Consider the following 27,071-nt stretch of genomic DNA (forward strand, 5'->3'; position numbering starts at 1 on the left):
TGTGTGTGTGTGTGTGTGTGTGTGTGTGTGTGTGTGTGTGTGTGTGTAGGTGATAATGGTAATGGTTGAACAGTGGTTCCCAAAAAGATATTTCCATGTTCTAACCTGAGGAACCTATAAACGTGATCTTATATGGAAAAATGTCTCTGAAGAAGTAATTAAGTTAAACATCTCAGGAGGAGGACATCATTCTGGATTATCTGGTGGATGCTAAATCCAAGTTCTTACAAGTGTTACATGGAGGAGAGACATACGGAGTAGAAGGCCATGTGAAGATGGAAGAAGAGGTTGGAGTTATGTAGACACAAACCAAGGAACATCTGAGGGTACCAGAATCTGAACAAGGTAAAGAAAGAGTCTCCCTTGGAGCTTCCAAAGCAGTATGGCCCTACAAACATCCCAGTTTCAGACTTCTGGCCTCCAGAACTGTGAGAAAATAGATTTCCAGTTTCGGGCTTTTTTTTTTGTGGGGGGTGGGGTTTGAGACAAAGTCTCGCTCTGTTACCTAGGCTGGAGTGCAGTGGTGCGATCTCAGCTCACTGCAACCTCCATCTTCCAGGTTCCAATAATTCTCCTGCCTCAGCCTCCCGGATAGCTCGGATTACAAGCATACATCACCATGCCCAGCTAATTTTTATATCCTTAGTAAAATGGGATTTCACCATATTGGCCAGACTAGTCTTGAATTTCCGACTTCAAGTGATTCGTCTACCCCAGCTTCCCAAAGTGTGCTGGGATTACAGAAATGAGCCACCGTGTCTGTAGTTTTAGCTATCAAGTTTGTGGTCATTTGTTATGACAGCCCCAGGAAGCTAATACAATATGTAAAGCTTTCTCACAAAATACTAAGTATTAAATAACTCAAACTCACTAAATATACATGTGAGTTTTTAGAGGCACATATTTAAAATAATTTGAAATACAAAAAGTAATTGGAATTTTTAAAGCTTTAGACACTAAGGTTGTATACAAATAGTTTAGCTGGAGTAAATTCAACCCCTGAGTGATTCAGCCATAACTTGATCAATATAAAACCAAGGGAATAGTAAATGTGTAAGGACAAACTGTTTTTCATTATTCATTCTACCAACCACTGTGACTTTACACTTAATCAAGTTGAATGGAAACTAAAAGACACTTCAATAGGTCAGACAATTATAGGGTTACCTTGCATTTTTTCTTACGATGCTTTAACGAGGGTGGTATTAACCAGGCAAAAAGTCCTCTTAGAAGAGCCTGATGTTCTGGTTCAGATAGAGGTCCTTTCAGTGAATTCAACCAAGACGACACAAGTGGTTCCCATCCTAACTGTGAGGGCTCCAAATAAATCATACCACAACGGCTTACAGTGGCAGGCTAGAGAAAAAAGACAAATCTTTCTTTTTCTACTGTTGCTTTTATACTAGTGGCAGCTGGCAATTATCAACTACTTCTTGGGATGACTTATGAGGCCCTTCACAATCTAGCTCCCATCTGCCTCACATAGCTTCACGTAAGTCTAGATGTTCCCATGCAGAAAAATATTTGCAGTTCAGTTCCCCAGACACATGGCTCCATGTCTTTTAACATTATCTTGATTTGGAAATGCTTACGATTTCCAAATCCAGTCTCCCTGGAGAAGTCTTACATCTTTCTCAAAATCACATCAAACACTCAGTCACCTTCCACAGTGCTCTTCTAACCCTCCTCCCTACAGATGCTCACTCCTCTCCACACTGTTAAAGCACTAACATGTAGCTGTGTATTGAGATTATTTATTAGGATGCTTCTCATCCTCCCTCAACAAGCATATGCTGTCTTATTCATCTTTGTATTCCCAGTGCCTAACCCGTTTTCTGACATATAATAAAAAATACTTATTGGCTAAATTAATGAAGAAATGAACAGACGGCTATTGTTTTAAATTATGAACTTACAGATGCCTGGGAAAGGTCCATTGTTTCAAAGATGAGGCTCATCTGGGGGGACATCTGAATGATTTCTCCACTCATAAGGCAAAGCTAAAGGCAATTATTTTTAAAACATTTATTTTTAAAACTTTCAAGCTTCTCAGATAAAAATTTATACTATCTATAAGATAAAGTAGCTCCTGTGATATAATGAAATAAGAATTAGAATGGAAGCCAGAAATCTTAGTTCTAGATCTAGCCATGTTACTACTGTTAAGCAAATACTGAGTCTCAGTCTCTTCATCTATAAAACAGGAATAATATCTCTCTTGTAGAATTGTGAGAAGGGAAACTATTAGACAAAGTCCAAAACCTATAAAATCCTATATAAATATCAGTTATTAAGAAAATTAAATGAGTCCGTGATCTCAGCACTTTGCAAGGCCAAGGCGGGCAGATCACGAGGTCAGGAAATCGAGACCATCCTGGTCAACATGGTGAAACCCTGTCTCTACCAAAAATACAAAATTTAGCTAGGTGTGGTGGTACACGCCTCTAGTCCCAGCTACCTGGGGGGCTGAGGCAGGAGAATCGCTTGAACCTGGTAGGCGGATGTTACAGTGAGCCGAGATCATGTCACTGCACTCCAGCCTGGTGACAGAGTAAGACTCCGTCTCAAAAAAGAAAAGAAAAAAAGAAAATTAAATAAAATGCTACTGAATTTATAAAGTTACCATAGACCTTCTTATTAAATTAAAAAAAATAGAGACTAGCATAATGAGTACTCATATACCCTCCTCTTAGATTTAATCAATGTTAAGATTTTGCCATATTACCATTGCCTTTTTAAAAAACTTTTTTTTGGAGATGGAGTCTCACTCTGTCGCCCAGGCTGGAGTGCCAGTGGTGTGATCTCAGCTCACTGCAACCTCTGCCTGCTGGGTTCAAGCAATTCTTCTGCCTCAGCCCCCCAGTAGCTGGGACTACGGGTGTGTGCCATCATGCCTGGCTAATTTTTGTTTTGTTTTTCAGTAGAGACTAAATTTTTGGTAGAGACTGGGTTTTACCATATTGGCCAGGCTGGTCTCAAAGTCCTGACCTTGTGATCTGCCTGCCTCGGCCTCTCAAAGTGCTGGGATTATAGGCGTGAGTCACCATCCTCAGCCTTAAAAAACATTTTAAAGAGCATTACAGACATCATGGCATTTCGCATCCAAATGCAAATGTCTCAAAAAGAAATATATTTCTATGCAATCCAATATTATCACACCCAACAAAATTAATAATTCCTTATCATCTAATACTTAAATTTCCTCAGTTGTACCAGAAATGTCTTTTCAATGAATTTATTCAGAGCAAAATTCAAAGACTATGTATTGAGTTTTTTATGTCTCCTTGGTCTCTCTTAATCTAAAACATTTCTTCTTTTATTAAATGTGTCAAAAACTGAATTTATCAACTGTTTCCTTTCCCTCAAATTTCTATCTTCTCTGTTATTATCAAAGCCATCCTATCTCCTCAATCTCTTTGGCTTGTACCTTTGGAATTGTCATTAGCTGTTTTGTTTTGCTTTTTGGGTTTTTTGTTGTTTTTGGTTTTGTTTTTTTTTTTTCTTTTTTTTTTTTTAGACAGAGTCTCGCTCTTGTCACCCAGGCTGGAGCGCAGTGGCATGATCTTGGCTCACTGCAACCTCCACCTCCAGGTTCAAGCAATAATTCTTCTGCCTCAGCCTCCTGAGTAGCTGGGATTACAGGCATGTGCCACCATGCCCGGCTAATTTTTTGTATTTTTAGTAGAGATGGGGTTTTACCATATTGGCCAGGCTGGTCTCGAACTCTGGACCTTGTGACCTGCCTGCCTCAGCCTCCCAAAGTGCTGGAATTACAGGCATGAGCCTCCATGCCTGGCCATCATTACCTTTATTAACTTGATACCTAAATTGGTTTTATTACTAAGTCTTTGAAATTCTTCCTCTACATTTAGTTTTCAGTGTTTCCTCTCTGCTTTTACAATCATCACTCTAGTTCCAGTTTTGCCCCATCTAGTTCACAAGTCAACAATGAGAAATTTAGCATTTGTGGATTCTGTTTCCTAGCTGCAAAATGAATGATGTAGAGCTGGATTGTCCAATATGGTAGCCGCTAGCCATATGTGGCTATTTATATTTAATTTTAACTAACTAAAACTAAAAGTTTAAATTCAGTTCCTCAACTGCACTAAGCCACACTTCAAATGCTCAGTAGCCACATGTGACTAGTGGCTACCTTATCAGAGAACTCAGGTAGTTTCATTATTGTAAAAAGTTATACTGGATATGCTGGTCTAGAACATTTTTAATCTTTGACCAGATGATTTCAGCAAACATTCTCCTACTCTCCACAAATTTGAAAGGTAGGGTCAGCATTCTCCTCACTGTCCCATGTGGTTTCCCAACTACTTCTATTCCACCCCATTGACAACCCTTGCTCCTTTGACAACTCCTGCTTTTTTGCTGCCACTCAACAGCACCCAATGATTCCCTCCTCCATAGATAAAGGCCCAATCTCTCTCTTCACTGTAACTCTTGCCTGCTCCAGTGTTAAAAAGACTGAGAATCTCAACGCAGCAGCCCATCAGAACCTTAACTACCTTGCTCCACTTCAGCCATCCACTTTATATATCCGGGACCATCTCTCCTAAAATATTACACAATTCTGAAATATTAAATTCAAGTATCTTAGTCTCTGCCCATAGCCTCCAATCCATCCACTTATTTCATTCATTGTCTCCTGCTATACTTGCTCTTCACTTTCACAAGATTTTCACATCCCTGATGTTTTTACTTCTTTCATTAGGCAGCTTCTGTCCTATGGTCTAATGCTTCTACCATTCTTATGTCAATATCTTTAAAGTCTTACTGTATGTCCAGGCCTGAAATATTACCCATGCTTAAGCTGCTTAGACTGGTAGAGGGTATCTCACAAAGGCAGACGGTGGTACTACTACTACTAATGTACGATCTTCCACTCAATCGGGCTCTCAGTGCTACCCAGAAATGTTTCTGTGTTTTCCTAGGGAGCTCTTTCCCATCTTCCACAATGGCTAATTTTGCAAAGAACCAAGGCCCATCGCTTCACGAAGAAAAGAGAAATCATCAGAAGGATTTGCCTTCAAATTTCCACAATCAAATACATACACTCACCTGTAACTCTCTCTTCGTAATTTCCTCTCATGTAACAAGAGACAACCCACTCACTTGGCTCTGAATTCTTAGACTTCACTCTCCAATTAGAATAGCTTTTCTACTTCTTGTCTATTTATTTTCCACCCTCAGCTCAACCACTGCTACTAAATGAATGAAGCAATGTGAATGACCAAACACCTATAATAAAGTGCTTGAGTATAGCTTCTTTTTTTTTTGAGAGAAAGTCTTGCTTTGTTGCCCAGGCTGGAGTGCAGTGGTGTGATCTCAGTTCACTGCAACCACCTCCTCCCAGGTTCAAGTGATTCTCCTGCCGCGGCCTCCCAAGTAGCTGAGATTACAGGCACCCAACACCACACCCAGCTAATTTTTTAAAATTTTATTTTAGTAGAGACAGGGTTTCACCATGTTGCTCAGGCTGGTCTCAAACTCCTGACCTCAAATGATCTGCCCACCTCCGCCTCCCAAAGTGCTGGGATTACAAGCATGAGTCACTGTGCCTGGCCTTGAGTATATCTTCAAATGCTAATTAAATGAGTTTGCTTATTTAGTAGTATAGTCATTTCATGTAAATATGAAAATAAATTGTGATATATTCACACACTAGGATACTAATAGATATAAAAGGCATCAGTTAATGAAACTGAACTACAACAATATAAGCATCACACATATATTGATTTTAAAAAAAGAAAAACACTAAAGAGTATGAGTTCATTTACATGAAGTTCAAGAGCTGGCAAAACTCATTCTTCATAGAAGTCAGAAGAGTGATTATCTCTAGAGGAATATATACAAACTGGGAAGGAACATAAGTGAATCTTGTAGGGTATAGGAAATTTCATGTGTCATTTTTTAGGCTGACGATTATGAATGTACAAATACATTTTTAAAAATCACAGAATCTATACTTGATATTGGTGTACATTTGTACAATTTATATATGTTGTCTCTCAATTAAAATAAATATTAGAATACTTTCACTTGCTAGTTATTTTGTATACCTCATAGCCCCTAAGGTGATATACTATATATAAACACTGAAGCATTTCATGTTTTCTTTTTTTTTTTCCCCCCGAGGGGGTTTCGCGCTTGTTTTCCCGAGGCTGGTTTGCAATGGCGGGGTCTCGGCTCACCGCAACCTCTGCCTCCTGGGTTCAGGCAATTCTCCTGCCTCAGCCTCCTGAGTAGCTGAGGATTACAGGCACGCACCACCATGCCCAGCTAATTTTTTGTAGTTTTAGTAGAGACGGGGTTTCACCATGTTGACCAGGATGGTCTCGATCTCTTGACCTCGTGATCCACCCGCCTCGGCCTCCCAAAGTGCTGGGATTACAGGCTTGAGCCACCGCGCCCGGCGCATTTCATGTTTTCAAAAGGAATGAGGCTTTTGTTATTTTCTCCTAAAATATTAAAGTTCTATAAGAAACCATAAGACTAAAGCCACTTAACAACTTATTCTCACCTGGATTACTATGCCTTCTGGCTAACACGGAAATTTTAATGTAACACTTTCATTCTATAAAAGAAAATTAAGCCAAGGACTTAATTTTTACTACTTACTACTATAGCACAGTTTTCATTGAAAAGCGAATTTATAAATCTCAACTTGCTGCATCCTTTATTATATTTTTGCATTCTTTATTTTAAATAGGGTCTTAGTTGATTAGTTGCTAAACAACTAATTGCTAAATCATGGTTGATTCTGCTGCTCTTTTGATCATGATTTACCTTTTTATTATCATCCAATACTGTGTTCATGCTTTCTATCCACAAAGTGTCAATAGGACCATCAAATACAACCCATTTCCGGTCAGGTGTTTCTGACAAGGCAAATTCTCTAAAAGTGTTAGCCACAATACCATCAGTCCACTGAGGGGGAAAAAAAAAGAATTAAAAAGCTCTCTTCATAAAATTCGATTTAGGAGTGAAACTGAAAATACTTCACATTTCTTGCTTTAACACACACTTTCCATAAGAGTTGAGAATGTTTATATTTAGGTTACCTCATGAGACACTGGGTCAAACTGTCCAAAAAGTTGGCCCATGGTAATAGATTTGGGGTTTACAGTTCTATAAATGACCTTTTCTTCCTCTCCATAGCCATGTTCATTCATTAAAGTTAGCGTATCTGCCAGCACATGCAGAACTTTTGTCTTAGCAGCAAAAGGCTCTCCTACTAACATAAAACTATTAAGGAAAAGAAATAATTATACAATAAGAGTCTTTAAAAAGTTAAATTATTTATATCAGCATATAAAACTTCACCTTGTGATAATTATTACTTATAATTTTTGAAATCATAGGAATTTTTCTCAGACATGAGGAAAACATATTTAACTTCTGAACTGGTTAAATCAAATTCTTCACACTAAAATTATTTTCTTCAAGAGAATAAATAATCTCCAAAAGACAATGAAAACTTAATATCTGTACACTCTAACTAACCTGAACTAAACTCAACCTAACGCCCCCTAAGGAGAGAAATGGAAAAGATTTATATTCCCAAAGCCTTCATTTGCTATAAAATTATTAGTGCTCTTTACTATTTCTGGATCTCCTCCTTCCTGATACATATAGGATTTCTGGCCCTCTTGTGGAAAGACTAGGTAACTAGTTCTAACCAATTCGTAATAAATGGAAATGACGGGTATTAATTCCAAGCAGGGGTAGCTAATTGCCAGCTAGAGACCTTACAGAGATCCCTTTTCCCTCTAGCACAGCTATGACCCACAAAGCTAAGGTGGTGCTTACTCTAATAGGCTGGGCCCTGGGTGGTCATAATGAACAGGGCTGCCCTGCTAACATACTATGGACATAGTACACATGAGAAATCTTTTGTTTTTAAGTCACTAACATTTGAGTGTTGATTGTTCCTACAGAATATCCTAGCCCATACTTAATAACAGACATTGGTACCTGGAAGTGGGGAGGGTGTCCTTGCCATAACAAAAAAAATACTAATGTGGTATTGGCTTAAAGGCCAAGTTGTGAGTGACAAATTAACTGTTATCAGAAGCTTTTAGCTTCTGGACAATTATTATGCAATGAATGATGAAACATTTGTTAACTGTATTCCTTGAGATAACCTGGAAGACAGCTAATTACCTAAGGAAATGAGAGTTTTAGGTAAAAAGGATAGTAAACAGGGTGTTACTAGTAAATAATGGCAACTACTGATTTCATTTAAAAAAAGAACCAAATGAAAGAAATGAGCCCAGAAAAAAACATGGCCAGTTTGTAAGCAGGAATGAAAGGGAGTTCAGAAATTCACAGACTTCTAGAATTGAATGTGTCAAGCTATTCTCATTTGCAATTGGTAAAATATAAAATTAAGAAAAACTTTAAACAAAAACCTATTAAAATTCAGTGTGGCATCAAGGGAAAAAAATCAAGGATATGGTCACTGTATCTCATTATTAAAACCTACAAAGAATTAATATGGGCCGAGTGGCTCCAGCCTGTAATCCCAGCACTTTGGGAGGCCAAGGCAGGTGGATCACTTGCGGTTCAAGACCAGCTTGGCCAACATGGTAAAACCCTGTCTCTACTGAAAATACCAAAATTAGCTGGGCGTGATTGCATGCCCCTGTAGTCCCAGCTACTTAGGAGGCTGAGGCACAAGAGTCGCTTGAACCCAGGAGGTGGAGGTTGCATCAAGCCGAAATCTTGCCATTGCATTCCAGCCTGGGTGATAGACTAAGACTCTATTTCCAAAGTATACATATTATATATACATATTATATATATATATATATATATATATATATATATATATATATAATATGTATACGCACACATACTTGTAAATACATATATATTTCCCAGTAATCATTTCAGGAGGATAAAATGATTCATGAATAGTAGACTAAGATTGTGGCTCCCTCCACAAAGCCTGATAGGGTCAAGGATACTACAAGGAAATTTTAAAAGGCATGACTTAATAAGGACAATTGTTATGGATATAGGAACATGGAGCTGCCTGGAATCAAGCAGATAAAAAGCTGATTGTTTTTGAAGGAGTTTACTGACCAAAAAACCATGAGTCTAGTCTAAAACGTATGTGAATGCTCAAGACTTAAATACTCCTTGGGAACCAGGTGTGGTGGTACACACCTGTAATCCCAGCTGCTTGGGAGGCTCAGGAGGGACCATCACTTGAGCCCTGGAGTTTGAGACCAGCCCGGGCAATATTGACAGACTCCATCTCAAAAATACATCATAAATAATGTTTAAAATAATCCTTGGGTATTGGATGCATAAGGGTTGTTTGTACTATTCCCTCTATTTTTGTATATGTTTAAAATTTTACATAATGTTTTTGTAACCCTACCTTTAAAAAAATCATGACAATTGAGATTCTAGCTTTCTACAGTCAGGAATCAGGCTGAAAACATTTCTCAGTTCCCAAGAACAGTATTTTCTCTCTTGCCCACTTCATATGTGCCCAGAGAAGAAAATGGAAATGGAGAGACCTCTCAGAAGGTTAAACCAAGGCCCACAGAGAAGAATTAAACTGGAAAGCCCCTCCCAGGTAGCAAAATCAAGCAGAGGTAGATTCAGGTTTTAAGAAAAGTGGCTCTGTAATATATTTAACTTTACTTTTTATAACTTTTACTTACATAACTGTAAACACAAAATATCCATAACCACTTTAATGACACCCTGTATAATAAATCACACATACAAAATGCTTATGGCTCCTTGGATGAGTCCCTACAAGTGTGAGGTCCTGAAGTTTAAACTCTATAAGTTTCAAATCAATCCATCTCTAGAACTGGGGCCCTCACATGACCAGCTGGATTTCAGAATTGTCACAGAACAGTGTTGGCTATGTCTTCTATTCTTCAATTTCTGAAAGGGAGTGTTTGCTCTGGTAATCCTGTTCTGATAAGCCCACAATTGTGCACTGGATTTGTGAAGAAAAGATAACTTGTCTTTCTAGGTTGTAGGTCTCTAAATCAAGAGGAACAACTTCCAGATGTAATACAAAGGCTACCATGCATCATCACCTAGGGATCCTGAACTTTGAGTCTGGTTCATTTATTGATCAGAACTTTTAGGTGCCTCCTTGGGAAGGGAAGAGCATATTTTTATGCAAATGATAGTGGTTATTAGTGCTAGGTCACTGAATGAGCACTTCTTACCAATACTTGTTGGACATGTAGTACGACAGAGAAATAAACCTTTGCCTTTTAAGCCACTGGGGGGCCAAGGGGGCAGGTGGGGGTTGCTCTCAAGGTCACCAATCAGTTTGCCAAGTCTTTGGTTCATGGATTTTAGTAAACAGTTTAATTAAGAAATAACATCTAACTATAGCAATATATAATCTTACCCATGTCTAACAATCATCATTTCATATGTTTGAATTATTTTTTCAAGAAAAAACTTAACAGGCTGAAGATTATGTGCATTGCAGGCTTCATGAGCACATTCTAAAAATTCCTGAAAAACAAAAGTAATACATTTCTACAATACATTAGAAATCATGTCATACCTGTCTTAAAAGTAGAGATTTTAAGTTTACAACTTAAAAAAATTGCATCTTCTTTCATTGATGAATTATTTCTTAAACCTTTATTTTTTCAAATCAAGAGGAGAAAGAGACTTAAAATACTTTTAATATATTAGTCTTCCCTATTATAATTTATGAATGATCACAGCATCATAGCAATGGGTGTATGCTGCATGAAAACAACTCCTTTTAATAGTGTTTCCCAGAATTTCACTTTTGGTTAGGATATAGAAAGACATGCCAAACAATCCTTTATACTGTAGTAACTAGAAATAAACATGTTTTTTAAAATTATAAAACATTTAAACACATAGAAATACTTTAGATGCAAATAAACATAAAGGAACTCAATTTCAGAAAGGGATGATGAGCCTTTCCTAAGTAAGTATAAAGCAATGGCTGTTTTATCCTGGGGACATTTTCTAAGTCTGGACATGATGGATATTGCATTGGGCCTGCTGTAGACAGAAGGACTTAGCCAAATTAAGAAGAAACAAGTAGTGATTTTAATGGTTGTGTGAGCTTATATGACAGATTTGAATGTGGAGGAGCCCAAATGCCAAGCTGGTTCTCCCCACTATCCATGCTTTTGCTCAGCATGTAGTGACACAAGAGGCCAAGGGCTCAGCTGGAAAGACACACGAGACCAAGGGCTCAGCTGGAAAGACACACAGTGAGATTTCTTTAGTCTCAGAATACTTAGATCCCAAAATCCTACTACAGGGAAGGGCCAATCCTATGGCAGCACAATTCTTACTCTGAACACATTTGAAGCCAGAAGTAAACAAAACTCTGACTTAGGTCAACTCTCGATTGAATTGATTAGCAATTCAACCTAGTTATCTGAAATAGGAAAAAAAAAATCCATGAATTTTCTGCAGGAAAATAATACTACCTTAGTCTGTACAATTATTCACAATAACTTACAATCAAAACTTAAAGTTGGAAGTCCTAGCCAGAGCAAGCAGGCAAGAGAAAAAAATAAAAGGCATCCAAACAGAAAAAGAAGAAGTCTAACTATCTCTCTTCTCTGACAATATGATTCTCTGCCTAGAAAACCCTAAAGACTCTATCGAAAGGCTCCTGGAACTGATAAATGACTTGGTAAAGTTTCAGGAGCAAAATCAATGTACAAAAATCAGTAGCACACACCAATAACATTCAAGCTGAAAGTCAAATCAAGAATGCAATCTGGCCGGATACAGTGGCTCACAGCTGTAATCCCAGCACTTTGGGAGACCAAGGCAGGTGGATCATTTGAGGTCAGAAGTTCAAGACCAGCCTGGCCAACATGGTGATACTCCATCTCTACTGAAAACACAAAAATTAGCTGGGTGGTAGTGGCACACATCTGTAATCCCAGCTACTCAGGAGGCTGCAGAGAGTAGAGACTGCACCACTGCACTCCTGTCTTGCCAACAGAGTGAGACCCTATCTCAAAAAAAGAAAGAAAGCAATTCCATTTACAGTACACACACACACACACACACACACACACACACACACACACACACACTCACACTCTAGGAATACATCTAATCAAAGAGGTAAAGATCTCTACAAGGAGAACTACAAAACACTGCTGAAAGAAATTACAAATGACACACACAAATGGAAAAACATTCCATGCTCATGGATTGGAAGAACCAATACTGTTAAAATGGCCATACTGCCCCATGCAATCTATGGATTCAATGCTATTCCTATCAAGCTACCAAGATTACTTGTGACAGAACTAGGAAAACTTATTCTAAAATTCAGATGGAACCAAAAAAGAGACAAAGAAACCTAAGCAAAAAGAACAAAGCCAGAGGGATCACATTACCTAACTTCAAACTATAAGACTACAGGAACCAAAACTGTATGGTGCTGGTACAAAAATAGTGACACAGTCCAATGGAATGACTAGAGAACCCAAAAATAAAGCTGCATATCTACAGCCACCTGATCTTTAACAAAGTGGACAAAAGCAATGAAAAAAGGACTCCCTTTTTAATCAATAGTGCTAGGATAGCTTGCAAGCCATATATAGAAAAATGATTGGACCCCTAACTTTCACCATATACAAAAATTAACTCAATATGAATTGAAGAGTGAAGATATCAGACTATAAGAATCCTAGAAGAAAATCTAGGAATCACCATTCTCGACACTGGCCTTGGGAAGGAATTTATGACTAAGACCTCAAAAGCAATTGCAACAAAAAATTGACAAGTGAGACCTATTTAAACTAGAGAGCTTCTGCATGATGAAAGAAACTCTCAACAGAGAAAACATAGAACCTACAGAATGGGAGAAAATATTCACAAACTCTGCATCAGCAAAGGTCTAATATCAAGAATTTATAAGGAATTTAGACAATTGAACAGAAAAAAAACATTTTAAAATGGGCAAAAGACATGAACAGACACTTCTCAAAAGACGTGCAAGCAGCCAACAAATACACGAAGAAATGTTCAACATCGCTAATCATCAGAGAATTGCAAATCAAAAATACAATGAGATACTATCTCATACCAGTCAGAATGGCTATTACTATAAAATTAAAAAAAAAAAGATGCTAGCAAGGCTGCAGAGAAAAGGGAATGCTCAAACACTGTTGGTAGGAATGCAAACTTAGTTCCGCCATCATGGAAAGCAGTTTAGAGATTTCTCAAAGAAATTAAAACAGAACTACCATTTGACCCAGCAATCCCATTACTGTGTATTTATCCAAAAGAAAATAAGTTTTTCTACCAAAGAGATACATGCATGCATTATGTTTATCCCAGCACTATTCACAATAGCAAAGACATGGAATCGCCCTAGGTGTCTGACAGTGGATTGAATAAAGCAAATGTACATATATGCCATGGAATACTATGCAGCCATAAAAAAGAACAAAATCATATCCTTTGCAGCAACGTGAATGCAGCTGGAGGCCACCATCCTAAGCAAATTAACACAGGAACAGGAAACCAAATACTGCATGTTCTTATGAGTATTGGGTACTCATGAACTCTTGGGTAATATGCATAGTGCCTGGGTGATGGGATCAATAATATCTCAAACTTCAGTATCATGCATATGCCCATGAAACAAACCTGCACATGTACCCCTTGAATCTAAAAGTTGGAATTCCTTTTTAAAATAAATAGGCCAGGTGCAGTGGCTCACGCCTGTAATCCCAGCACTTTGGGAGGCCAAGGTGAGTGGATGGCTCGAACCCTGGAGTTTAAGACTAGGCTGGGTAACATAACAAGACCTCCTCTCTACCAAAAACACAAAAAATTAGCCAGGTGTGGTGGCACATGCCTGTAGTCCTAGCTACTCAGGAAGCTGATGTAGGAGGATTGCTTGAGCCCAAGAGCTGGAGGCTGCAGAGAGCCATGACTGCACTGCTGTACTCCAGCCTGGGTGACTGGGCAAGACCCTGACTCTAAATAGTCAGTTCACAACAAAATAATTAAAAAACAACACCAAAGTCATGAGAAGCAGCTGATGACCAAGAGAAAAAACAGTAAACCAACTCACTGATGACCCAAATGTCATAATTAACAGTAAGAATTTGATAATACATTTACAAAGTATCAAAGAGAATAGATTATAAGACAAAAAATAGAGAAAAATTAAGAGAATTTTAGCAGAGAAAAGGAATCTCTAAAAAGAACCAATTGGACACACTAGAACTTAAAAAAATCAAAATATGTGAAATTAAGAATTCATGGAATGGGCTTATCAGCAAACTGGACAAAGCCAAAACAAGGACCATTAACCTCGAGGATAGGTCAATAAGAAAATATCCAAACTAAAGTACAGAGAGAAAGGAATGAAAAACAAAAGAAAAAAAATAGAGCATGAGAGACACATGAAACTATATAAAATGGTCTAATAAACATGTCACTGAAGTTCCAGAAGGAAAGGAGAGAAAAAATTAGGACAGAAAAATATATAAAAAGATAATCACTGAAAATGTTCTGGCTGAGTACAGTGGCTCATGCCTGTAGTCACAGTACTTTAAGAGGCTGAGCCAGGAAGATTGTTTGAGCCTGGAGCTTGAGACCAACCTGGGCAACAAAGCAAGATCTTGTCTCTACGAAAAATAAAATAATTATCTGGGTGTGGTGGCATGTGCCTGTAGTCCCAGCTACTTGGGAGGCTGAGGTGGGAGGATTTCTTGAGCCCAGGAGGTTGAGACTGCAGTGGGCTATGATCATGCCACCGTACTCTAGCCTGGGTGACAGTGAGACCCTGTCTGTAAAAAAAAGAAAAAATTTTCTGGCAAAACACATCAACCCACTGATTCAAACAGCATAGCAAATCCCAGACCATAAAGTACAAAACAAAGCTAGGCAGATAGTCAGTCTGCTCAAAACAAAACAAAACAAAAACAAAAACAAAAAAAAAGAAAAATACCTGACTTCTAAGCACAACACTGAAAGGCAGGAGTCAATGAAGTAACATCTTTAAATGCTGAAGGCAGGGTGGGGTGGGGAGAAGATACCTGCCAATCTAGAATTCTATACCCGTGAAAATATTCTTCAAAATTAAAGATTACATAAAGACATTTTCAGACAGACAAAAGGTGAGGGAATTTGTTGCTGGAAGACACACATACACACAAGAATTACTAAAGGAAGTAATTTAGGTTAAAGATAAAAGAACCCAGAAGAAAACACATATCTGCTGGAAAGAATAAAAGCACTAGAAAGGGTAGTGTAAAAGGCTTTAAAAAAATACTAATAGTTAAAGCAGAAAATAATAACAATGTATTGTGGTGCTTAAAAATATATAGAAGTAAAATATACGAAACAATAGCACAATGGGCAGGAGTGAGTGAATAATGAAACTATACAATTTAAGGTGCTTAGATTTTTTTGTGAACTGGTAAAATGCGAACAACGTAAAACTGTAATAAGCCAAGGATATATACTGCAATCTGCGGACACTAAGGTAAAACTAAAAAGCCAATAGAGAAGATAAAGTGGAGTGGTAGACATTTTTTGAAATTCAAAAGAAGTCGGTAAAGGAAGAACAAATATAGAACAGATTTAAAAGCAAGATGGCAATTTAGTACTATTTTTCAAACTGGAATCTATGGATTTATTGCTGTATTCATAAGAGGACATAGAGTTCAAGAAAATATTGAAATTTTCTATCTTCATTTTGGTGTTTAAAAATCATATTAGCATATCCTGACTCATCTTGATAGTCACCTTAACCTGCCATAAAATGCAGGTATTAGTATTTGAGCATGAGAACTTAAAAAACAGACCAAAAAATAAAAATGCCTTTAAGTGAACTGATGTCTTGATGATATGACAGCTCAAACAAAAAGATTTTGCAGTTATATCAGTAAAGCGAAGAGATGAAAGAATTGAACCATCACTTGGCAATAGCTGGTATGTGCATGCGAACTCAAAGAATCTTCACTGTTCATTTCACAGTGGAAATTCCCATAAAGTGACAAATTAGTTTCAGCCACATATCACCTATTTCATTAACTATGTTAAATTGAATTTGAGATTGTTTTGTTTGTAGTTTAAATTTTTTTATTTTTATCTAGGAAGTCTCAGTCTGTACCCCAGGCTGGAGTGCAATGGCACAATCTCACTGCAACCTCTGTCTCCTAGGATCAAGCAATTCTCCTGTCTCAGCCTTCTAAGTAGCTAGGACTACAGGTGTGTGTCACCATGCCTCGCTAATTTTTGTATTTTTAGTAGAGATGGCGTTTCACTATGTTGGTCAGGCTGGTCTCAAACTCCTGACCCCAGGTGATCCACCCACCTCAGCCTCCCAAAGTGCTGGGATTATAGGCGTGAACCACCATGCCTAGCCTATGTTATTTATGAGACAGAGTCTCACTGTTGCCGAGGCTGGAGTGCTGTGGTGCAATCTAGGCTCACTGAGACCTCCGCCTCCCGGGTTCAAGTGATTCTCTTAGCTCAGCCACCCAAGTACCTGGGAATCTAGGCGCCTGCTACCACGCCCGGCTGATTTTTTTGTATTTTTAGTAGAGATGGGGTTTCACCATGTTGGCCAGGCTGGTGTCGAACTCCTAACCTCAGGTAATTCACCTGCCACAGCTTCCCAAACTGCTGGGATTACAGGCATGAGCCATTGTGCCTGGCCTGTAATTTTAAATTTATTCTGGTTTTATATAACAGCTATAAGCAGCAGACAAGCATATACATATTTAGGCTTCATTATAATGTGTCTAATAAAATTTAAATGAAATAGGAAATGCAAATGGTTTGTGTCTTATTTTTATTTGGTATTTTGAAATTTTAATTGACAAATAAAAATTGTATATATTTAAGGTGCAGCATAATGATTCGATAAACATATACATTGTATAATGATTACCACAATCTAATTAACATGTCTATCACTACCCACAGTTGCCATTTGTATGTGTGTGTTTGTGTGTGTTAAGGACCATTTCCTTTGTAAAAAAAGTGAGCGTACTACCTAAATTTGAGAAACAAAGCCTTATTATGTTATCTATGGAATATACTACTTTCATTTCTACCTAATAAAATACATAATAGTATTTAGTATGCATACTGTAATAGTAAATTACAGTATTATAGTATACATACTAATAAATCACAAGATAGAAAATAAAATACTTATTCTCTTACAAAGAACATTACCTTTAGCTGAATCTTTTTTTTTTTTTTCTGAGACAGGCTCGCTCCATGGCCCAGGCTGGAGTACAGTGGTAGGACACCACCAAGCCTGGCTAATTTTTTGCATTTTTAATGGAGACTGGGTTTTGCCACATTAGTCAGGTTGGTCTCAAGCTCCTGACCTCAGGTGATCCGCCTGTCTCAGCCTCCCAAAGTGCACGATTACAGTTGTGAACCACCGTGCCTGGCTGGTTTGACCTGAATCTTGACAGGTAACCCTGGCATCATATAATAAGGGGTACTCTTGGCTGGGCGTGGTGGCTCACGCCTGTAATCCCAGCACTTTGGGAGGCTGAGGCGGGTGGTTCACAAGGTCAGGGGATCAAGACCACCCTGGACAACATGGTGAAACCTCGTCTTGATTAAAAAAAGAAAAAAGAGGTACCCATATTTACTTATCATTATTAACTAAAGTGGCCAAAATAAGGGATTTTACTCCAAACAGAATTTCACTCTAATAAATCTTGGTAAACAACTAAGTCATCAGATGAATTTATTATTCCAAATAAGTTATTCTCATGGGTTTACTTACATGATAGTCAGCTTCAGGAAGTTTAATACCAGGAAATAAGTCACTAGTTATTCCATTAAATAAAGGTATATCATGTGATAAGAACTTTGGTTCATTTACATCTTTAATTGATCGAAGAAGCTAAAATTACCCCAAAAGTGCAATGTAAGTTAGTTGCCAGCATTTGCAATCCCACTTTTCCCTCCTCCCACCCTGCCTCCCCACCCCACTGCCCTGGCCAAAAGTCAAAGTTTATTTTACATTGCTCTATGGAATTCCTATAATAAAAAGCCAATACTATGCTTATCAAGCCAAAAAGTCTTTGTATTCATACGAAGTGTAAGAATAACATAACCCAAAAAACTATCATTTCGACCTCATATGAAAAGACAAAGCACAACCTTCTCAAGTAAGTGCCTATCTGTAGTTCCCGAGCAACCTCACTAAAGAAAATTATCTTTCTACTGAAACTTTCACAATGTATTTAATACTTACAAGTATATCTTCATTTTCATTTGGATATTTTAGTTTTAGATTGCCAGCAGCCACTAAAACTGCTTTTACTGCTCGCATTCCATAGTCATAATGAAACTGTGATGAGAGCTGCTCTGAGCAAAGCCTATAGGTCATCACTATCTTCACAGACAGAGGTTTTGCATTCAAAAATCCATAGGAGTAGAGGGAGATTTCTGCTATAAGGGCATAGTTTGGAACCATCATAGCCACTGTTCTAAAAAGAACCTGAAGTATAAAATAAATGAAATATATTACTTACATAAATGAAGCTGTTTTTAAGCTCAGCATAAGCATTCAAAGATGCAGTGTTGATTTTCAAGTTTATTCCTCAAATGCAGCACCTTTTTCTAAACTCAAACTTTTTTCAGTAGTACTTTTAACATTTGTATGCACTTAGTATTTTTTTTTCGGAAGTCTAAAAAAGTTTTGGGAGTGAAATTATAATTACATGGAAAAAATATCATTTTGAAATGGATTATGCTGGGTTTTTTTAATTCACAAACTTAAACTCTTAAAAAACTATTGTCCAGACACAGTGGCTCATGCCTGTAATCCCAGCACTTTGAGAGGCCAAGGCGAGTGGATCACGAGTGAAACCCTGTCTCCAATAAAAATACAAAAAATTAGCTGAGCGTGGTGGTGGGTGCCTGTACTCCCAGATACTCAGGGGGCTGAGGCAAGAGAATCACTTGAACCTGGGAGGTGGAAGTTGCAGTGAGCTGAGATTGCGCCACTGCACTCCAGCCTGGGTGACAGAGCAAGACTCCGTCTCAAAAATAAATAAATAAAACTTAAAAATTACCTTAAGATTGTCCGGCAATTCAGAGCGTCCTGCATAGCCAGGATTCATGGTAATTGCTACAAAACAATTTGGATTGAGCTTAAGTTCTGTCCCTTCAAAAACAAACACTTCCAACTTCTGTTGAATGGCTCTCTGAATGCAAAGGATCTGTTGAGCTACCACTGACAACACTTCCAACTCAATTCGATTGAATTCATCAAAGCAAGCCCAAGCTCCAGAAGAAGCCAATCCTTTAAAAAACTAAGGACAAGGAAAAAATGGAAGTGATTTTTTTATTAGAAAAGTATCATCTCTTAAAACAAATATCTAACATTTTAAGTCAGAATTGAAAGTTAAATTTAATAAAATTCCAAGAATAAAAAGAATGTATTTACTCCTAAAATGAGAGTTCAAGTAATATTCAAACCACATTCATATGTCTAAACATGAGTTAGCTGTAAGTTTGTAACATTTAATATTATCGATTCAATAATTTAACTACCTTTCCCATTGCTAGATAATCTAGCCCATCAGAACAGTTGAACACCACACACTGCACAGCAAGAGCTTTAGCCAAATCCTTGGTGGTTTCAGTTTTTCCTGTGCCTGCTGGCCCCTCTGGAGCACCTCCAAGGTTTAAATAGAAAGCACCTATCTGAAATGAAAAATATGTGTGAAAAGAAATCCATGCTTAAATGTAAAAACAAAACAGACCCGTGTTTACCAAATGAATTTAATCTTTTCTATAGCTTCGAGAAGCCATTAAATAATTATATTGTTCAGTTAATTTTTAGCACAAATATTTCTAGCTGTACAAAGAAAAAGCAGTTTAAAATGTTCAAAACAGTGAAAATGTATCAAAACGTCCCTGTCTTCTGACACTTTCATAGGTATCCCATTTACCTTTAAAAACAAAGAAAATCTAGCCTTGTGGGAGTAAAATTAGTTCAGGAAGGTTTTTGTTAGAAGTAGCTGTGGAGATGGTTGTGGGGGACAGTAATGACACATTCTGGATGGCTTCCTGCAAAGGGGGTTAAAAAAAACACACTGAAAAGTGAGAGCTGTAAATGGCACCCATCATTGGGAAGAGAAACAGATGGCCTATTATATAATTTTGTTTATGATTCGCCTAGCTATTGCCTTTTACTTTTGGTATGTATTCCATTTTCTACTTTCCCATAAAACTGTTCTATGCTTCTTTAAGGTCTGCACCACAGACTATGCCATGGCACCCTCTGTGACCTGCACGTACACTCCAGGTGAGTTCCTGGAATTAGAAAGTTTGAAATAACTGGAAGACCATGAAAAGGGGAAGAATGATCAATCGCTGCAGCACCTAATTAACTGGACACATTCTTCTATTCCTCATTCCACCTCAACTGATAAGGCAATTAAACTTTGTAACTGACCTTGATCAACCTTGTGACTCCAGACCCTATGATCCCTTCCTAGCTTGCAAAAGCCATCCTGAACTGTAACTTCTGTAACTTTCCACTGCCAATCCCAAACCTATAAAACTAACTTCTATCCCACTGCCCTCTGCTGACTCTTTTCAGATTCAGCCACCCTCACCTGGGTGATTAAATAGCCATGCTGCTCACACAAAGCCTGTTTAGGGGGTCTCTTCATTCAGAGTGTGCGTTTAACATCTGGTGCTGAAACCCGGGACAGGGGTACTCCTCTGGGGAGACCAGACTCCTGTTGCCACTCCCCCTCTAGGAAGAGACCCACCGAGACCTCAACACATCAGATCAGGCCAGCAGCTCTCGTTTAGCTTGCCGAACAGCTCTCTCGCCACCCTCAGATTGGGTAAGCAGTCCACCCTTCTTTCTCTTTTCTTTTAGAGAAAAGGAGACAAGTCTCTCCCTTTCTCTCTCTTTTCCTTTAGAGACAGAGAGATACTCTATCTCTAAAGGAAAAGCCAGCCCTGACCCTCTCCCCGCTCCTCCTATTCCTGATGCTTCCCCACAACCTAACCCCTCTCCAGTCAGCACTCTGCCTCCCTAACTCCCTCCTGGTACCAGTCCACCTCATACTAGATCTGGTTTGCAATTCGACCCTGGGAATAGCCCTTCCCCGCCTGCCCAACAGTTCCCCCTTCGAGAGGTGGCTGGAGCTGAAGGCATAGTCAGAGTCCATGTTCCCATCTCCTTGTCTGACCTCTTTCAGATTAGCCAACAATTAGCCTCCTTTTCCTTAGACCCTAACAAAATACATACAGGAATTCCAATACTTGACCCAGTCTTATAGTTTAACCTGGAATGACTTAAATGTCATCCTGACTTCCACTCTCACCCCAGAAGAGTGAGAAAGAGTTTACACCTGGCTCAGTCTCACACTGATGATTGCCAGCACCTATAGCCTACTCTCCAGGAAGGTTCCAGGGCAGTTCCCCAGGAAGAGCCTGACTGGGAGTACCAGGCAGGTTCCCCTGGTATAGGAAGGTGAGAGTACGTGATTTCATGCTTAGTAGAAGGACTAAAAAAATCAGCACGTAAAGCTGTCAACTATGACAAACTTAAACCACCCAAGGCAAAGATGAAAACCCTGCTGCGTTCACGGCCCACTTAGCAGCCAACCTTAGACAATTTACTGCTTTAGACCCAGAAGGCTGTCTTATCCTTAATATGCATTTCATTACCCAATCTTCCCCTGATATTAGGAAAAAACTTCAAAAACTAGAATCTGGCTCTCAAACACCACAACAGGAACTAATCAACCTCACCTTTAAGGTGTTTAATAACCAAGGAGAAGCTGCCAAGCAGCAACATATTTCAGAATTAAAAATGCTTGCCTTCGCTGTAAGACAGACCCCAGCCACTCCTTCAGCTGGCAGAAGTTTCAGACAACCAAACCCACAGTGTTCAGGCTTCTCTTCAGGACCTCCTCCCGCAAAGCCTTGCTTCAAATGCAGAGAAACTGGCTACTGGGCCAAGGAATGCCAGCAGCCCTGGATTCCTCCTAAGTTGTGTCCCATCTGTGTGGGACCCCACTGGAAGTCAGACTGCCAGACTCAAACTGCTGTCCTTAAGGCTCTAGGAGCCCAACCCCATATCCCTTAGGCTAACTCTTTCCCTGATCTCCTCAGCTTAGTGGCAGAAGACTGACGCTGCCTGATCGTCTTGGAAGCCCCCTGCACCATCACGCCGAGCTTCGGGTAACTCTTACAGTGGAGGGTAAGTCTGTCCCCTTCTTGACCGATACGGGGGCTACCCACTCCACATTGCCTTCTTTTCAAGGGCCCATTCCCCTTGCCCCCATAACTGTTGTGGGTATTGACAGCCAAGCCTCTAAACCTCTTAAAACTCCCCAACTCTGGTGCCAAATTGGAAAGCATTCTTTTATACACTCCTTCTTAGTCATTCCTACCTGTCCAGTTCCCCTACTAGGCCAGAACATTTTAACTAAAGAATCTGTCTGACTATTCCTGCACTACAGCCACATCTCACAGCTGCCCTTTTGCCTGATTCAAAGACTCCCTCGCAACCTTCTCTCACATCTCCCTACCTCAACCCACGTGTATGGGACACCTCTACTCATTCCTTAGCAACAGATCATTCACCCCTTCCCATCTCATTAAAACCTAATTACCCTTACCCTGCTCAATGCCAGTATCCCATCCCACAACAGGCTTTAAAGGGACTAAAGCCTGTTATCACCCACCTATTACAACATGGCATTTTAAAGCCTACTGATTCTCCTTACAACTCCCTATCCTACCTGTCCAGAAATGAGACAAATCCTATAGGCTAGTCCAAGACCTTCGCCCCATCGATCATATTGTACTTCCCATCCGTCCTGTTGTACCCAACCCTTACACCCTCCTATCCTCAGTACCCTCTTCTACAACTCATTATTCTGTTCTTGATCTCAAAGATGCCTTTTTCACCATCCCTTTACACCCCTCCTCTCAGCCTCTTTTCACCTTCACCTGGACTGACCCTGACACCCACCAGTCTCAGCAACTCACCTGGACCGTTCTGCCCAAGCTTCAGAGATAGCCCTCACTACTTTATTCAAGCCCTTTCTCAGGATCTACTTTCCTTCTGTCCATCTGCTTCTCACCTTATTCAATACGTGGACAACCTTCTTCTTTGCAGTCCCTCTTACAAATCTTCCCAGCAAGATACTCTCCTTCTTCTTCACCAACTATACTCAAAGGGGTATCACATATCCCCTTCCAAAGCCCAAATTTCTTCCCCATCCATCACCTGTCTTGGCATAATCCTCCAGCAGAACACACATGCTCTCCCTGCTGACCATGTCTGGTTGATCTTCCAGACCCCCAACTCCTTCTATTAAATAGCAGCTTCTCTCCTTCCTAGGCGTGGTAGGATACTTCTGCTTCTGGATACCAGGCTTTGCCTTACTGGCAAAACCACTCTATAAGCTTTCAAAAGGAGACTTAGCTAACCCCATAGACCCTAAATTCTTCCCTCATTCTTCTTTTCATTCCCTGGAAAAAAAGCCCTAGAAACAGCTCCTACACTGGTGCTTCCCAACTCCTCCCAAGCCTTCTCTTTACACATAGCAGAAGTGAAAGGCTGCGCAGTTGGAGTTCTTACACAAGAACCAGGCCCACGACCCATAGCCTTTCTGTCTGAACAACTTGATCTTACAGTTCTAGGTTGGCCAACATGCCTGCATCCCATGGTAGCCACTGCTGTTTTACTCCTGGAATCCCTTACAATTACAGGCTATGCTCCGCTTACCCTCCACAGTTCTCATAACTTTCAAAATCTAATTTCCTCCTCACACTTGGCACACATACTTTCTGCCCCCCCAACTCTACTTATTATTCATCGAAACCCCCGCAATTACCATTGCCTCTGGTCCAGATTTCAACCTGGCCTCACTTAATACCTGACACAAACCCTGAACCCCATGACTGTGTCTCCCTAATCCATATGGCATCCTCCCCATTGCCTCATATTCCTCTCTTTCCTATTCCAGACTCAGACCACACTAAGGTTTATTCATGGCAGTTCCTCAAAGTCCAACTGGTCATCACCAGCAAAAGCAGGTTATGCAATAGTGTCTGTCACATCTGTTACTGAAGCTGCTATGCTTCCCCCTTCTACCACGTCTCAACAAGCTGAGCTTATTGCTTTAATCTGTGCTCACACTTGCAAAAGGATTGCGTGTCAATATCTACACCGATTCTAAACATGCCTTCCACATCCTTCTGTTTTATGGGCAGAAAACCATGCTGTTTTATGGGCAGAAAAAGGATTTCTCACTACACAAGTGTCCTCCATTATTAACAATGTCGCCCTGATTAAAAAAACTCTTCTTAAAGCTGCTTTACTTCTAGCCAAGGCTGGAGTCATTCACTGCAAGGGACACCAAAAACCATCAAATGCTTATGCTGATAAAACAGCTAAAGAGCAGCTAAGACTCCAATACCTGCCCCTCATGGTCAGTATTTCTCCTTCTCAACTGTCACTCCTACCTACTCTCCCATCAAACCCTTAACCTATCAATCACTTCCTACTCAAGGCAAGTGGTTCTTAGATCACGGAAAATTTCTCCTCCTTGCCTCGAAAGCTCATATTCTCTGGTCTTTTCATGACCGCTTTCATGTAGGGTACGAGCCACTAGCTTGTCTTTTAGAACCCCTCATTTCCTTTCCATTGTGGAAGTCCATCCTCAAGGCAATCACTTCTCAATGTTCCATCTGCCAATCTACTACTCCTTAAAGTCCCCTCCTTTTCCTACACATCAGGCTCGAGGGTTCACCCCTGCACAGGACTAGCAGACTACTCATATGCCCTGTGTCAGAAAGTTCAAATACCTCCTGGTCTGGGTTGACACTTTCACAGGATGGGTGGAAGCCTTTTCTTCCCTTCTGTCAGACATAATTCCTTGCTTCGATCTCCCTACTTCCATACAGTCAGACAATGGACTGGCCTTCATTAGCCAGATCATCCAAGCATCTCACAGGCCCTGGGCATCCAGTGGAATCTCCATGCCCCATACCATCCTCAGTCCTCAGGAAAAGCAAAAAGAACTAACAGCCTTATAAAAACACATCTCACCAAACTCAGTCACCAACTTAAGAAAGACTGGACAGTTCTCCTACTCCTTATTCATCTCAGAATTCTGGCCACTCCTCCAGAACCCACAAGGTACAGCCCCTTTGAACTCCTATATGGCCGCACCTTCCTGCTTGGGCCCAACCTTATTCCAGACATCAGTCCTCTCGGTGACTACCTTCCAATCTTCCAGCAGACCAGACATGAAATTCGCCAGGCTGCTAAACTTCTCTTACCTACTCCAGATATCCAGTCATGTGAAGATACCCTAGCCGGACAGTCAGTTCTGATAAAGAGCCTACCCCCCACCGCCACCCCCGCCCCGGTCTCTACAACCTCGGTGGACAGGACCCTTTCTGGATGTCTACAGCACCCCAACCACTGTCCACCTGCAAGACCCTCCCCAGTGGGTTCACCACTCCAGGGTGAAGCTGTGTCCATCAGCCAGCATGACTCCTCCACCTCCTCTTGGAAGCCGCAAGTACTCTCCCCAACCTCTCTAAAGCTCACTCGAATTTCCGAGGAAACTTAAATGCCCTGTTTTTGTTTACACTGCCAGTTTACGTTTTTCCTTCAGGCAATTATGGCCGATATTTTGTGGTTTTATCCCCAGGCTGCCACCCTCAACTCTCTTAGAGTGGCTAGATGATCTTCAGCGGCAAGGAACTCTCCAGTTCTTCCACCCTGATGAAGTCCTTTTCTTTTACACTCACTCTTAATCTCGCTCCCTTTCACCTGCTACCCCCTACCTCTCCCTGATTACCTCCAACACACCATAAACCTAACCCACTCTATCCTGATTACCTCCAACACACCATAAACCTAACCCACTCTATCCTGATTACCTCCAACACACCATAAACCTAACCCACTSTATCCTAGCAAACTTGAACCCTTCCTTAGATTGCTGGCTATGCTCTTCCCTCTCCTCATCTCACTACACAGCTGTTCCCACCCTACTGACCAACTGGACAAACTCTCCCATGTCTCTGTACCTCCAGACTTCCTTCAACACCCCCCACCTGTACCCCTAGAACTCTACCTCCTAGACAGTCGACAGAGACACCCCAGATATCTCATCCCAATAGGCTGCTGCTCCTCTACGCACCTCCCTAAGTAATCTTTCCGCCTATGTCAACTCAACACCCCCGATCTCAGACCGCTAACTACAAAAACAACTATTTCTATCGCTGCTCCTTTATGTATTTCCTGACAATTACCCACTGGAATCCCCCTAGGAAATCTCCCGCCCTCTGTGTTCCTTCACACTTCACTTCAAGAGCCCTGCTACCCACGTTAACCAAAAAATAGGAGCATACGAACTGCACATTACAGAAAAGCCCTCCCTTATTACTAGCAGCCTTAAAAAATGTCAATAGCGGCCGGGCGCGGTGGCTCAAGCCTGTAATCCCAGCACTTTGGGAGGCCGAGGCGGGTGGATCACGAGGTCAAGAGATCGAGACCATCCTGGTCAACATGGTGAAACCCCGTCTCTACTAAAACTACAAAAAATTAGCTGGGCATGGTGGTGCGTGCCTGTAATCCCAGCTACTCAGGAGGCTGAGGCAGGAGAATTGCCTGAACCCAGGAGGCGGAGGTTGCGGTGAGCCGAGATCGGGCCATTGCACTCCAGCCTGGGTAACATGAGTGAAACTCCGTCTCAAAAAAAAAAAAAAAAATGTCAATAGCAGGTTCTGCCTAGGTAGGCATTTTCCCTGCCTCTGACTCCCCTTGCTCCGCAGACTCTCCTCCAGACCTCTCTTCCTGTCTCTCATACCAATCTTGTTAATGAAAGTGAGTGGTTACTTACAGATACCGCACACCTCCTCATACACCATGAAAACAAAAGCTCTCCCTCCACACAGTTACCCTACCAAACCCCACTACAACCTTTAACCACCGCAGCCCTTGCTGGTTCCCTTGGCATTTGGGTCCAAAGCCCCAGCCCCCTCAGAACACTTTCTGACCTTTT

The 27,071-nt window shown here is 40.3% G+C and overlaps 1 protein-coding gene and 1 long non-coding RNA gene across 11 annotated transcripts in view; both read right to left on the reverse strand.

Annotated features, from left to right (window-relative positions):
- The window catches only part of DNAH12 (dynein axonemal heavy chain 12), a 245,766-nt gene that overhangs the window by 131,317 nt on the left and 87,378 nt on the right, over positions 1-27,071 (reverse strand). For all 10 annotated transcript variants that reach the window (XR_004272357.1, XR_004272358.1, XM_032289540.1 and 7 more), the window contains 9 exons: positions 19,567-19,719; positions 19,086-19,325; positions 18,263-18,508; positions 17,789-17,908; positions 10,406-10,515; positions 7,077-7,260; positions 6,802-6,942; positions 1,917-2,000; positions 1,168-1,356 (listed from right to left, as the gene is read on the reverse strand). Coding sequence is in view for 8 of the 10 variants with exons in the window: in XM_032289540.1 (XP_032145431.1) it covers positions 1,168-1,356; positions 1,917-2,000; positions 6,802-6,942; positions 7,077-7,260; positions 10,406-10,515; positions 17,789-17,908; positions 18,263-18,508; positions 19,086-19,325; positions 19,567-19,719 (1,467 nt within the window). In the remaining 2 variants the exon portion in view is untranslated. The remainder of the gene's footprint in view (positions 1-1,167; positions 1,357-1,916; positions 2,001-6,801; positions 6,943-7,076; positions 7,261-10,405; positions 10,516-17,788; positions 17,909-18,262; positions 18,509-19,085; positions 19,326-19,566; positions 19,720-27,071) is intronic.
- Positions 25,633-26,538, reverse strand: LOC116559170. The gene is made up of 2 exons (XR_004272361.1): positions 25,963-26,538; positions 25,633-25,880 (listed from the first exon to the last, which is right to left on the reverse strand). It is a non-coding gene; the product is annotated as an uncharacterized LOC116559170 (long non-coding RNA).

The sequence above is a fragment of the Sapajus apella genome, unplaced genomic scaffold (genome assembly GCF_009761245.1).
Source record: "Sapajus apella isolate SASKATOON/1434 unplaced genomic scaffold, GSC_monkey_1.0 scaffold23, whole genome shotgun sequence".
Taxonomy (NCBI): Eukaryota; Metazoa; Chordata; class Mammalia; order Primates; family Cebidae; genus Sapajus; species Sapajus apella.